The sequence below is a fragment of the Chamaea fasciata genome, unplaced genomic scaffold (genome assembly GCF_029207755.1).
Source record: "Chamaea fasciata isolate MVZ Bird 193981 ecotype frontalis unplaced genomic scaffold, bChaFas1.0.hap1 SCAF_17, whole genome shotgun sequence".
NCBI classification, from domain to species: Eukaryota; Metazoa; Chordata; class Aves; order Passeriformes; family Sylviidae; genus Chamaea; species Chamaea fasciata.
The window spans coordinates 7,285,930-7,298,995 of record NW_027094102.1 but is presented as its reverse complement, the minus strand read 5'-3'; the positions used below and the strand labels follow the sequence as shown (position 1 = coordinate 7,298,995).

Genomic DNA, 13,066 nt, shown 5'->3' with positions numbered 1-13,066 from the left:
AACCGTGGCGCAGCACCCCACAGGCCTGGCACTGCACCCCGAGACCCTGACACAGCAACCACAGCACTCCATGAGCATGGCACAGCACCCAAAGCACCCCATAAGCCTGGCACAGCACCCTAAGAGCCCAGAACAGCACCCAACACAGCACCCCAAGCCCAGCCCAGCCCCTGCTGAGCGACAGACAGGCGAGGGAAAAACCTCCAGGACACAGGGCTGAGAAAAGCCAGCATAAAGCGTTTTTATTGCGATAATAAACTGGATGCCTTTGTGCGGCGGAGAAGGAAGTGACCGGCGGGGATTTCTGTTACCAACAGACTGGGCAGGGCAGAGGGAGAGGGCACAGGGGACAGCTATGCGTCCTGTGAGACCAGGCAAGCAGCGATGACCAGCATCAGGTGGCAGGAGAGAATGGGCAGGTGTGCTCAGAGCAGGGACAGCGGGGGCTAATGGTTCCTTTCCACGGGGAAGGAGGACAGAGGTGTTTTTGTTGAGTTGAGCCCCCACCACCTCCACTGCAGACAGCACCTTCCCTTTGTCCAGTTTTCCTTTTTCTTAAAAGAAAGCTCCATGCTACGGGATTTTCAGGGTGTGGTGGAGCTCTGGTGGAAACCCAACTCCCTAAATCCAAAAGTGGTCTGGAGGGGAAGGCAGGCCCACCATGAGATGGCAGGGTGAAGCAGGGGCAGAGCAGCCCTCCTCTCCCAGAGCAAACCCACAATGCCCGCAGTGATGCTCCCCAGGGCGCAGGGAAAGGCCAGGCTCCCTCACTGTCCCGTTCCAGGCAGAATTCCTATAAACAATCCTAGTGCTACCTTGCTCTCTGCATCCCTTCAGCCTCAACAACCTCACTCTGCTATGGCTTTTGCAGCAGCAGCAATTTCTGGTTTGAAAACACCATAAATCTGCACCAAAACAAGTAACTAACAGGATTCCTTTTGTTCAAATTATTCCTATCTAAGGTCAGCCCATCTGTGTGCTACTGGGAAAACATAGTCTACACCTGGAACAAAAATAAGATTAAGAACTTGACCCAAAAAGAGTTGAGGTTTACGGCGTATAGTTTAAAAAGACATAAAAACACGATACAAGGAGGAAGAGTCAGACGCAAAGCTTAGTGACCAAAGGCATTCAATCAAGGTGTAAGGTTATACAATGAGTGTAGTGGACTATCAGGAAAAGCTCCGTACAAAGTCATGTGCACTCTTCTTGAAGCTGAGATTCTGGATTCCTCCATGTGCCAAACCTGTGGGGAGAGAGGAGAGGCAGCATGACAGAGCTGCCTGCCTGCTAGACAAGGAGGGGATGTGCCCAGGGCATGGCAGCCTCCACACAAACCATACCAGGCCCTCAGAGCAGCAGTCACGCCTTGATCACAGGGGGGAGAACAGCCCCACCCTGCCCACACCGTGGGGACCCCACACCCCACAGCAGAGCCCCACAGAATCACAGAACGGGCCGGGTTGGAAGGGATCTTAAAGACCCATCTCGTTTCAGCCTCCTGGAACAGGTAGGCACACTGTCCACTAGACCAGGTTGCTCCAAGCCCCATCCAACCTGGCCTTGGACACTTCCAGGGATGAGGCAGCCACAATTTCTCCGGACAGTCTGTGCCAGGGCCTCTCCACCCTCACAGGGAAGAACTTCTCCCCAATATCTAATCTAACCTTGCTCTTTGTCAGTGTGAAGCTGTTCTGCCTTGCCCTGTCACTTCCTGTGCGAAGTCCCTCTCCAGCTCCCCTGGAGCCCCTTTAGGCTCTGGAAGGTGCTCCAAGGTTTCTCCAGAGCCTTCTCTTCTCCAGGCTGAGCAACTCCAGCTCTCAGCCTGTCTCCATAGCAGAAGTGCTCCAACCCTTGGGTCATAGTCACAGCCTCCTGCCCACACCATCAGCCCCATGCCCTGGCAGCATGAAAGGCAGGAGGGGGTGTGGCAGCTGAGCCCCCTTGGTGCAGCAACAGCATTCAGAGCCCCAGGCACAAAGAACTGGCACTGCAACACCTCCATTACATGAACCCGCTCTGCCAGGCTGGGAACTCTGCATGTAGCACTGCAGTGATCTGAACCCCAGCTCACCAGACTCCCAAGAGCAACTTCTACCCACAGCCAGAGACCTGCCCTGTCCTCATAATCCCCACTACTGCCCAGCCCCCCTCTCACCCCCATCCCACCTCCCCACACTGCCCCAAGATCAAACACAGGGGCCTTGAGCTGTCCTCAATCCATCCACACAGTCCCTGACAGAAGGTGCCCCTCCTTACCCAAGGACAGGGTGCTGGGATGGGTCATTCCAATTTCATGAGCTCCACGTCAAAAATTAGAGTGGCATTTGGTGGGATGATCCCTGGGTGGCCAGTGGAACCGTAAGCGTAATCTGGGGAGATGGTCATCTTTGCCCGCTGACCAACGCTCATCTGGGGCACACAGAAACACAAGGGAGGTCAGGAGATGGGCACAACTGCCAGGTGAGTGACACAGGAAGGACACACACCTGTCCCCACTGCTTTCCCTACATGGGGCAAGAGCATGGGGCAAGGGCAAGGCTGCACAAACCAAAGGAATGGGAAGACTGTCAGAGGGAAAGAGTAGACAGCACAGGCTGGAAAAGGAGCAGGGCTTAAGATGTAATTCACACGAGGGAAGGCAGGGAATGCCAGGCCATCCCCTCCAGCCACCAGCATCCTTGTGCTTGTGTTGCCAGAGTGAGCAGTGTCACGCGGGCAGGAGCTGAAGCTGTGCTGTGCCCACAGTGTGGGATCACAGCCCGGAGCTGTGCTGTGCCCACCAGCCCTGCCTCCGCGTGGGCTCCGGAGCCCGGGAGGCCTGAGCGCTCCCGCCGTGCTCGTTCGGAGCTGACTCAGTGCAGAAATGTCACCGCTGAGTCACCGACGTGCCGTAGGTGTTGCTGGGGCCTGGCCCGGCTCCATTCCTGCCAGCTGGCAGGTGGCAATGCAGAAGGTGATATTCACACCCACACCTCCCAGCGCCGAGGGGGTGGAACAGGGGAATAAAATAAAAAAATAATAAAATAGGGAATGAGCTGCATGCACACTGATTCCTGCCCACGCTGCAGCTCCTGGCGCAGCACAGCCTGGCACGGGGAGCGCGAGGCGGAGGAGCTCCGGGCACCTGAGCGACTCCTTCCTCCCAGCCACGGATCACCTCCTGCTTGCCCATCACAAACTTGAACGGCTTGTTCCTGTCGCGGGAGGAATCAAACTTCTTCCCATCCTCCAGCATACCTGGGGAGAGAGAGGGAGATGATGGTGATACAGGGACAGAGCCACAAGCAGTAATGTGAGATGCTGTGACCGGGCAGCCTGAGCAGGTGACAGTCACATGGCTCTGAGTCAAATATGTGTCTCAGCTTGTCCTCTTTTTCCCTGGGAAACCCGTACAGGAGAGGAAATCCCAGCGGCATCACCCATCCTGGGACAGGGAAGGATGACACTTAACTGTTTTGGCCCAAAGAGAAGTGCTCCTCTATGCCAGGACCAAGGACTGACAGGAGAGCAGATGGATGGGGAAGAAAATCTTGCCCACCTTGTAGCACTACCGACAGCCATTTATCAGGCAGCAGGATCCGACCTTGTGCTTCCCATCCCACCAGAAAACAAGCCTCTCACTCCTCACCAGGCTTCTACCTTCAGGCACCAAAACACTGACGACACTCCAGTGCCCCATCTGGAGGCTGTGACTGGCCTCAGCCCTGCCTGCGCCCAGCTGACCTAAGCCAAATCCCTCCCGGACCCAGGAATGATGATGGGGAGAGTCAGCACCAAGCGCTGGATGTGTGTGCCTGGGGCAGCCCTCGTTCTCCAGCATGGGCTGAGCCAGGCTGATATCCCCAGAGCTAAATATAACTCCCCAACATGAGCTAAGGAGGAATTTCCTCCCCTCCCTTGCTCCCTGCCTGACCTTCTTGGGGAATCTTGGAGCTGGCGCTGCCTTATAGGAGCAGTAACTTCACCAGTCAGCTCCTGTAAGACAGCTCCAGCTCTGCATTAACACAGCTAGTGCCCTGTACAATAAACCCTGTGTGATAAGAGCAAAATTAAACTCTCTTCCAAAACACTTCTTCACCTCCCAAAACAGCCAGAACATCCTGCTCTCCTGGCTGGAAACTGCTCTACAGTCTTGAAAAACCACACTTCCTCAGGACGGCATGGGGCAGATTGACTTCTCTTTGCCAGGGCATGTGTGCAAGGGAGAATGTGTCCATGAAAAAGATGGGACAGGGGTGCTCAGCCCCTGCTTGCAGTGAGCAGAGGGAATGGCACACAGGGACCAGCAGCCATGGTGATGGGAAATGCTGAATGGAAAGAAGGGAATGGGAGAAAACACATTACCTGGGCAGGGGCAACAAGCACCGAGACCCGTGGGCTCCTCTCAGGGAGTAAAATTAAGCTTTCAATTTAACAGACAGCAAAAATCCTTTCTCCAGGGTGTCAAGCGTCAGCTCAGCCGGTCACGCTGTAGCCCTGGACTTTGGAATAGTAAATCTGGAGTTCTCTCATTTCCTCCTTCCAGGATAAACCTCTTGTTGCTGAACCTGCTTCCAGCCCCGTCTGGCACCGCTCCTTGCTCCTGTCCGCTGGCCTTCCTCCCGCCTGGCAGCAGGGACACAGGGCAGGCCGTGCTGGCTGGCACCAGCAGCGCTGCCTGACTGCGGCCCCAGCTGACCCCGACTCGGCTCCCAGGGCCGAGGTGGCTGAGGAGGGACAGACAGGACAGCTCTCTGTGACCCTTCTCGCTGGACACCCACCAAGGAAAAACCCCAGGGGCCATGCAGCACAACCCTCTGCTTGTTACAGCAAGCAGGGACTACTGGGATGTTCCCAGGGCATCTGCAGCCAGCAGAAAGTGCATTCTGTTTGATGTTCTGACCAGAGAATGCAGAGGCAGCAGTGCAGGAGATGCTGCCAGCCTTGCACAGGAGTGGACGGCACTGCCTGACCCCGCTGCCAAGCTCACCTGTCCCAATCCAGCCTCAAGAACTGCTTCAGAGCTGGCAGCTCCCCGGCTGCAGAAGAGAGGGATTGATGGACTATGCTGGTTGCAGCAGCCCGAGGGATTGATCACTCAGCTCTCCCGAACCAGGATGGAGAAGGTCATGTGGAGCCTGTCCCTGCTCCCCATCATGCCAGCGGGGAAAACAAAGAGGCTCCAATCCTTTGTAGACTGCATCCTCATCTCAGGCACTTCCTCTGCCCACAAGCCTCCTGGGAGATTTCTCCAGCCCTGGACAAGTATGAGCAACCATTTGCTTATCCCTGCCATCCCTGAGCAAGGAGATAACGAGATCTTAAAGCTATTATGGAGGCAAAGCATCCTCTGGCAAAAGCAGCTACCCCAGCAAAGTCCCAGGAGCAGCAGACAGCCCCTGGCACATCCCAGCTCACCCAAGCCCCTGACAGGGAGGGCAGAGCTCACACAGGTGGATTATGGAGACCCATTTACCCTGTCTCCCACCTAGAAGGATTTGAGCCTCCAGAGATCCCAGCTGGGCTACAGATACCCCAAGGGATCTCAGGAACTCACAGTGAGGAAGAACAGAGAGCCCTACAGCTGAGGCTGCAGCAGCCATGGGATGGAGTGGGGGCTCTGGAGCACAGCCCCAGTCAGGCAGCGTGGCCCTGCCAGGTCTCTGCCACACTTGGCAGGCAGGAGCTGGGAGACGCCGGCTGCAACGTGCGACTTGGCTCGGGGCCCCCTGGGCGGGCAGAGGCGGCAGAGAGCGGTGCTGGAGCAGGCAGAGTCAGCCCTGGGACAAACCTGCCAGGTCGGGTTCTGCCAGGGGTGCAGAGCCCCACCCGCACCCCCTCCATCCCCTCTGGGGTGCTGATCCTTGGCACGGCCATTGCCCAGGGGCTCCAGAACAGAGCCAGCCTCCCAAGAAGAGGCAGGAAGAGACCAGAGCAGTGGGGCAGGCAGCTCTGCTCCAGCTGGGACAGGATGGAAAACCCTTCCCAGAAGCCCTGGAATACCCCGCATGCTCCAAACCTCTGCTCAGGACAGGGATGCCTGGATGAGGTTCAGTCTTGCCTACACCAGCACTCCTCATCATTCAAGCCCACCCCATTATCACCCACAGCTGGATGGGCAGAGGGCTCTGCCCACCATCCTTGATGCCTGGCAGGACAGAGGACCCCAGCGCAGGCAGGGAAGGAGGTGCAGGAGATGGTGCTGAGCTCCCACAGTTGCCACAAGCCATGGACCAGCAGACACACGCCCTGGGAGGAAACACCTCACAACCACAGGACATTTGCTGAGCCGAGGGAGAGCATCAAGGGCAGCACCCAGAGCAGCTGGGGGAGCACCACTGCCCCAGGGACTGTGCACAGGTGCTAGGGAGGACAGCAGTCCCCTCGGTGCTATCCTGCTGGAGAAAGGCAGTTTCCTCCAGTATCCCTCTCTGCTCCAAGCCCAACTCCCTCAGAGACCCCACATGCTGAATGTGCTTTGTCACTCGGGCAAAGCCGTTTGGCTAATCCATGTCAGACTTGCTCCTGTCCTGGCACTCCCCAGTATGACTATGGCCCCTCATTTACCCTCCTGAAATGCAGTGGGGTGCCCACAGCCGCCCCACCCAACCAGTGCCCCTGGCACCAGCCCTGCAGGACCCCCAGCTGCACAGCACCCCCACTCTGCTCCCTGCTCTGACTTAGCTCTGTTGGCCCCCAATCCACATCCCCTCCCCACTGATTCACTCCCACACTCTGTTCCATCCCATGCCAGCTGCTGCATACAAAGCAAAGTGTGTAGAAAACACTGGGCACATCAGGGAACTTTATCCTCAATTTAGTTCCTTTAAGAGCCCTATGTAGCAGATTTCACATCAAAGGCTCTTTTGGACACCCCGTGGCACACGGTCTCCACAAAAAGACCCAAGACCTGGAAGGAAGGAGGGGAAACAGGTTCAATTCCACCAGCTCCCTCCACACATTTCCACCTCTGCAACCCCAGCATAAGCAATTGGCATCTCCAAGTAGGAGGCCCAGATGTTGCTCTTCTCTCCACCTCTTTCCTCTGCACTGCCTGGGTGCACCAGGGCTGTCTGTCCATCTTGGGATGCTCCCAGCAGGGCTATGGCCCATGGAGCAGGAGCCTGGGCACAGGCAGAAGCAGCACCAGCCGCAGGCTGACCAAGCTGGCTCCCCACAGTCCCTCACTCTCAGATCACTGTTTTTTCCCCCTGAGTGGTTTTTTACCCAAACCACTGTGCATCCATAACCCAGCACAGGAGAGCTGCCTCCTGCACAGCACAGGCTGGATCTCCCCAGCACTGGAGCAAAGGGCAGCTGGGGACGGAGCCAATGCAGGGCTCTGGAAGGAGTCCTGGAGCTCGGCACCTCCAGCACTGCACTCTGCCACCATCCCTGATGCTGCTCTGGGATCGGCGAGCACTGCAACCGGGCCGGGATTCAAAGGTTTGTAAGGTTTCCCGTGAGCCAAGCCCCGCTCCTGTCTCCGGCAGGGCTGGCTGCAGGAACTGCGCTGCCGACGCAGGGAAATGGCATCAGGGCCTGGAGGTGTTTGATTCCTGCTGCCTGCTGAGGCGGGGGGGGGGGGGCAGGAGCTGCCTGCAGACGGAACGGGGGTGGGGATAAAGGACAAACGGAGACAATAGTAACAAAAAAAATAAAATAAAGGAAATTAGAGAACCGCTCCCAGGCGCAGCAGATCACTGCTGCTGGGGAGGGTCTGTTGTGAGCAAGTCACCACGTAGCACTTTGCCTGAAGCACCACCGTGATGTAGGGACAGGATGCTGGTGACCCCCAAACAGCTCTGCCGGGGTGGGGGACAGAGCTGGGGAAAGCAGCCAAGCTCCAGCAGCGCCGCAGAAGGGGAGAGCCGGCACAGGGAGCCAGAGGGTTGGGAGCCGGGAGGGCTGGCAGGCGGCAGGACTGGCCCACCGGGAGCCACTTGACTGCCTGCCAGCCTCTCTTTGTTCTTCCACCGGCGGAGGAAACGGGGCGGCCGGGCAGACCAAGCCGCTTCCTCTCCCTGCTGACGAGGGAACGGGAAGGACGGGGGAGATGGAGGAGCAGCAGATGGGCTGGATGCCCGCCGAGCCCTCCCGGCACGCCTGGCCCCGTTCCGCAGAGAGGGACACCCCCAGCCCCCAAGGGGAGCAAGGGGAGGCAGAAAGCGCTGGGGCGGGAAGGGGAATTGGTTATTAGCAAAACCAGTCACAAATGAGTCATTAACTCGTTTTTACCACGCTGATGAGCCAACGCTGTACAAAAGGCAGCCCAGGGGGACAAGAGCCCCCAGGGTGATCCCCAAAGGATTTTCTGGGGTCCAAAGGTTGGTTTCTTTCCCCCCCAGTTCGCAGAAGGCTGATGGAGGACATGACCCTCCCCGGCTTTGGGGCAGTCCCTCGTCAAAGCACTACCCCGACCACTAAACTAAAAAGCCCTGGTTACCTGCACCGGGGTCCCCCCAAAAAACCCCAGGGTGGTCTGCGGCGGCCCCACGGGTACCCCTGGTGTCACCCCGCAAGGGAGAAGGGACTGGGGCAGGACTGGGGAGGGGGATTACACTCCTGCAGGGAGCTGTGGCAGGAGGGACCCCGCTCTGAAGACGCAGACCCCAAAGCTCCAGGGGAGTGACTCGTGGAGCCCATGAGGGCTTCGGGCCCGGCCGCCCCCCAGCCCACGGGTCTCGGCTGCCCTGGGACCCCCGGGGCTTTACCCGGGGTGCCCCTGCCTGCGCCCCAGCGTCCCCTCTGGATCTTTCCCCGGCGCACTCCCAAAAAGAAGGCTGGATACGCTTGGGAAAGACCCCTTCATTGAAAAAGCTGCGGGAGAGACGGGGATAAGGGGCCTCCCCACGGCCACGGGGCATCGACAGGACCTCCACCCGCGCCCCCCGGGACAGGCCCCCGTGGCGGCCCGGAGCCCCCTGCTCCCGATGCAGCGCCGCGGCCCATCCGAGCCGCCGCGCCCGGGGTCCCTGCAGGCAACCGCGGGCGGGGGGGGCGGCAGGCCCCGCTCGCTCGGTGTCCGGGCCGGTCCGACCCTCCCGCCCCTCCGCTCCCGGGGCCGCCCCGCACTCACCCGTGTAGTGCACCACGCAGGTCTGGCCGCGCTTGGGGAACGTCCGCCCTGCGGGGAGACACGCGCCATCACCCCGCGGCACCGGGATCGGCACCGGGATCGGCACCGGGATCCGCACCGGGCCCCGCGGGGAGGACAGGGAGAGGGGGTGGGGGGGAGCGGGCTCGCCGCGGCTCACCGTCGCCGGGGGCGATGGTCTCCACATGCACGCCCATGCCGGTGCCGGTGCCGCTCGCACCCGCAGCGCCCGCAGCCCGACGGAGGAGGGGCCGCGTGTGCGCAGCCGCGGCGGTCACCGCCATAGAGCCCGCCCGCCCTGCCATGGAGCCCGCCCGTCACTTCCAAAGATCCCGCCCGACCTTCCATAGAGCCCGCCCGGCGGTGCCGCCCTGGCCGCCGCCATCTTCCGCCCCCCCGCGCCGCCGCCATCTCGGCACCGCCGTTGCCGGGGGAACGCGGGCCCGGCCATGAGGGACCTTCCGGGCGCGGGGCCCCGCGGGCTTTGCCCTTTTATCGCCATTTCCAGCCCGCACTGCTGCGGGGTGCGTGGCCCAGCACAGAATCAGTTAGGTTGCAAAGAGCCTCTGAGGTCAGCGAGTTCAACCTCTGACCCAACACCAACATGTCAAGTACAGCAGCGCACTGAGCGCCACGTCCAGTCTTTGCTGAAACACCTCCAGGGACGGTGACTCCATCACCTCCCTGGGGAGCCCATTCCGAGGTCTAATGACCCTTTCACTGAAAGAATTTCACCCAATGTCCAACCTAAACCTCCCCTGGTGCATCTTAAGAGCACGTCCTCTCGTCCTGTCCTTTGTTCCGCTGGACGCAGTCGAGGCGGCAGTGCAGACCCAGGGCTCCCTGCGAACCCCAAAGGCCAACAGCGTCCTGGCTTGTCCCCTCCGCGTGTGACCAGCAGGACCAGGGCAGTGCCCGTCCCCCCTGCTCGGCACTGCTGAGAAACCTCTAGTCCTGGGATCAAGACGGATAGTGAGGGCCGGGAGCATGTCCAGAGAAGGGAATGGAACTGGGGAAGGGTCTGGAGCACCAGGAGCCGCTGAAAGTGCTGGGGTGGGGCTCAGCCTGGAGAAAAGGAGGTTCAGGGGGGATCTTGTTCTCTGCAACTCCCTGACAGCAGCGTGAAGCCAGGTGGGGGTCAGGCTCTGCTCCCAGGGAACAAGGGACAGGACAAGAAAAAATGCCTCAAGTTGTGCCACAGGGGGTTTAGGTTGGATATTGAGGAAATTTTGTTCAAAAGGATGATCAGACACCAGCACAGGCTGCGCAGGGCAGTGGAGTCGTCATCCCCAAAGGAATTTAAAAGACGTGTGGATATGGCACTTGGGGACATGGTTTAGTGGTGGCCTTGTTCATGCTGGGACTCAATGACCTTAAATATCTTTTCCAACCGTAACAATTCTGTGATTAATGCTGCTCCCCACTGTGCAGATGGAGGTCAGTGCTGGCTCCGCATCGCTGGGACAGGCTCAGCAAAAAATATGCAGGTTTGAACAATGCCATACTCAAAAGGACTTTTTCTGGCAACAGCAGCAGCTATTTTCTTTTTTGGTCAAAAAAAGAATCACTCCAGCCACAGGATTTTTGCCTCAAAGCGTCCTATTTCTTTACTTCAAGGAGGTTAACTTGAGCCTCCACAAGGGAACAGAGAAGTTCCAAGGACAGCCAAGAGACTAATAAAAAGCCAGGATTCTCAGCAAGTGCATTAAAATGGGACACAAGAGGAGGAGACTCTTAAAATAACAGATAATAGCATGAAGCAAATTTTAATTTCTTCTGTCCCTAGCTTGTATCTTTTAAATACTGAAATACCAAGGGTAGTTTTTTTTCTTGTATGATGCCATAGCATTATGTTTTACCTTAAAGCTCCAACACACTGAAGGTGCCGGTGGTCCCTGACTTTCCACATCAGGAGGGCAGATGTGTAAGGCCCTGAGTTAAGGTGAAAAACAACAGGGTAGAAAAAGGGGCATGTTCTCATCCCTACTTAGTAATGTTGTCTTTGCTGAGAGCTGGGCCTGCTCTCTCTAGAAGAACTAGTGATAAACAAGGATATGAAAGGGGAAAATGCTGCTGGATGTATGCCCATGCTGGAGCCCATGGCACACTGGCACAGGCACGCTTGCACACGTCAGGCACAGCAGCTCTCGCTCAGGGTGGGGTGTTTTGGGTTTTTTTACGTCCCTGGCATAACCTGCTCGTCTTACCAGCAGCAAGGTCACTGCAACAAGCAGTGTTTCAACAGGGGCAAGGAACTCAGCCAGGTTTGACCAGCCCCTTGGTGCTCAGGGTCCAGCTGGTCAGACTCAGGTTCAGGTCACATTCCAGTGCCTAAACTCTTGAGAAAGCACAAAGGCTTGAAAACTAGTGAATTCTGCTCCAGTCATTCCCTGCCCTCAGGATCATCCGCTGACAGTACTCACAAAGTCAGAAATGCCAAGAGGGACAAGCATGACCATTGAGATGTAATACTGTAAAAAAATAAAAGGGACATTATTTGAGCTACAGAAACACCACCCCAGGCAGCAGTGGTCTGGCAGGCACCACACACACCAGCAGCTGCAGATTTGCTGGAGGGAAGGACAGATCCACAGAGGGATCTGGGCAGGCTGAATCGATGCTCCAAGGCCAAAGGTATGAGATTCAACAAGGACAAGTGCCAGGTCCTGCCCTCAGGTCACAGCAACCACATGCAGTGTTCCAGATTTGGGACAAAGTGGCTGGAAATCTGAGAAGAGATTTGGAGGTGCTGGACAGCAGCAGCTGAACATGAGCTTGTATGTGCTCAGGTGGGCAAGAAGGGCGATGGCACCGAGATGAGCAATAGTGTGGCCAGCAGGACCAGGGCAGTGACCTTGCTCCTGTACTGTTCCTAAATCCAGAGGCAGCCAAACTGGGAGCAGGGCAGTGGCAGAGTGCAGTGCATCCCAACACCTGACCAGGCTGAGCCAGGTGATCCCAAGGAACAGCCTTTACTCTCCAGAAAACTAAACCACAATAAAGGGGAAAAAGAGAAAAACATGAGGTTCTTTTTTCATCAGAGAAATGTTTTTGAACCAGGGCTGCTGTGACCTTCCTGACACTGCTCTCAAACACCATCGCCCCATTGATCGCAGTGTTGCACCATGAGACTTAAGGCTTTGCATTAATTCATCACACAACTGGGGAGCAATTTGCTCAAATCCGGCCAATGTGCACCAGACTGGAGAGTTGCAAGGTCAACCTACGGTCAGATCCTTCTCCAGCCCTAAAAATAACCAGCCTCCCTCTCTGCCTCTGCACAAGGCTGAGCCCAGCCCAGCACTACAGACCCGGGATGGCTGATTTCCCCCCCTCTCCCCCCACTGCCCCCTCACTGTTGCCAGGAGAGATGTGGGGGTGCCAGCAGCTTCTGAAGATGCTGCTGTGGGAGATGTAGCTATGGGCTACGATTTAAAAGTTCAGCCTTTCTTGAAATTCATTTGACACTTCTGCCATAACCTCCCAACCTGTCAAAACCCAGGACAAGCTGCCAACCCCTCCCAGCTGCTGACCCGAGGCAGTACAGCCCATTCTCTCCTCTTTTCCCAGAAGTGACTCAGGTGACATGGCCCAGGGAGGTGGACCGAGCTGACTCCCACCCCCCTGCTGCCAGGTGGTATTTCTGTTCATGCTTTAACCCACTGCTGGCTTCAACTTCACCTTTGTTCAAAGAAATTCTAAACCTTTCCCGATGAAAGGGCAGTCTGAGCACAAAGACATCCACTATCTCGGCACTATTTTCCCTAAAAACTGGTCAAAAATTGTTTCCTCTCAAAAACAACCCCTGTGTTGCTTGTGTTCCCACCAGGCTAAGTGACACCTCCACACTCCAATGTCTCAGGGCTGCTCTGGGGCTGGTGGGGGCCCTTCCTCCCAGCACTGCAATCCGGAGGAAAGCATAAATCTGCCTTGCCCAGATCTATCAGGACCTGCCAGGAAGAAGCTCTGGTTAGGTGGGAGGATGGG

The 13,066-nt window shown here is 57.4% G+C and overlaps 1 protein-coding gene across 1 annotated transcript; it reads right to left on the bottom strand.

Annotated features, from left to right (window-relative positions):
* Window positions 1-217: 217 nt before the first annotated feature.
* FKBP1A (FKBP prolyl isomerase 1A) lies at window positions 218-9,345 on the bottom strand. The gene is made up of 5 exons (XM_066198899.1): window positions 9,240-9,345; window positions 9,062-9,109; window positions 3,128-3,240; window positions 2,260-2,412; window positions 218-1,246 (listed from the first exon to the last, which is right to left on the bottom strand). Exons 1-4 carry the CDS (start codon window positions 9,274-9,276, stop codon window positions 2,284-2,286), a joined length of 327 nt encoding a protein of 108 aa, XP_066054996.1. The 5' UTR covers window positions 9,277-9,345; the 3' UTR covers window positions 218-1,246; window positions 2,260-2,283.
* Window positions 9,346-13,066: the final 3,721 nt, after the last annotated feature.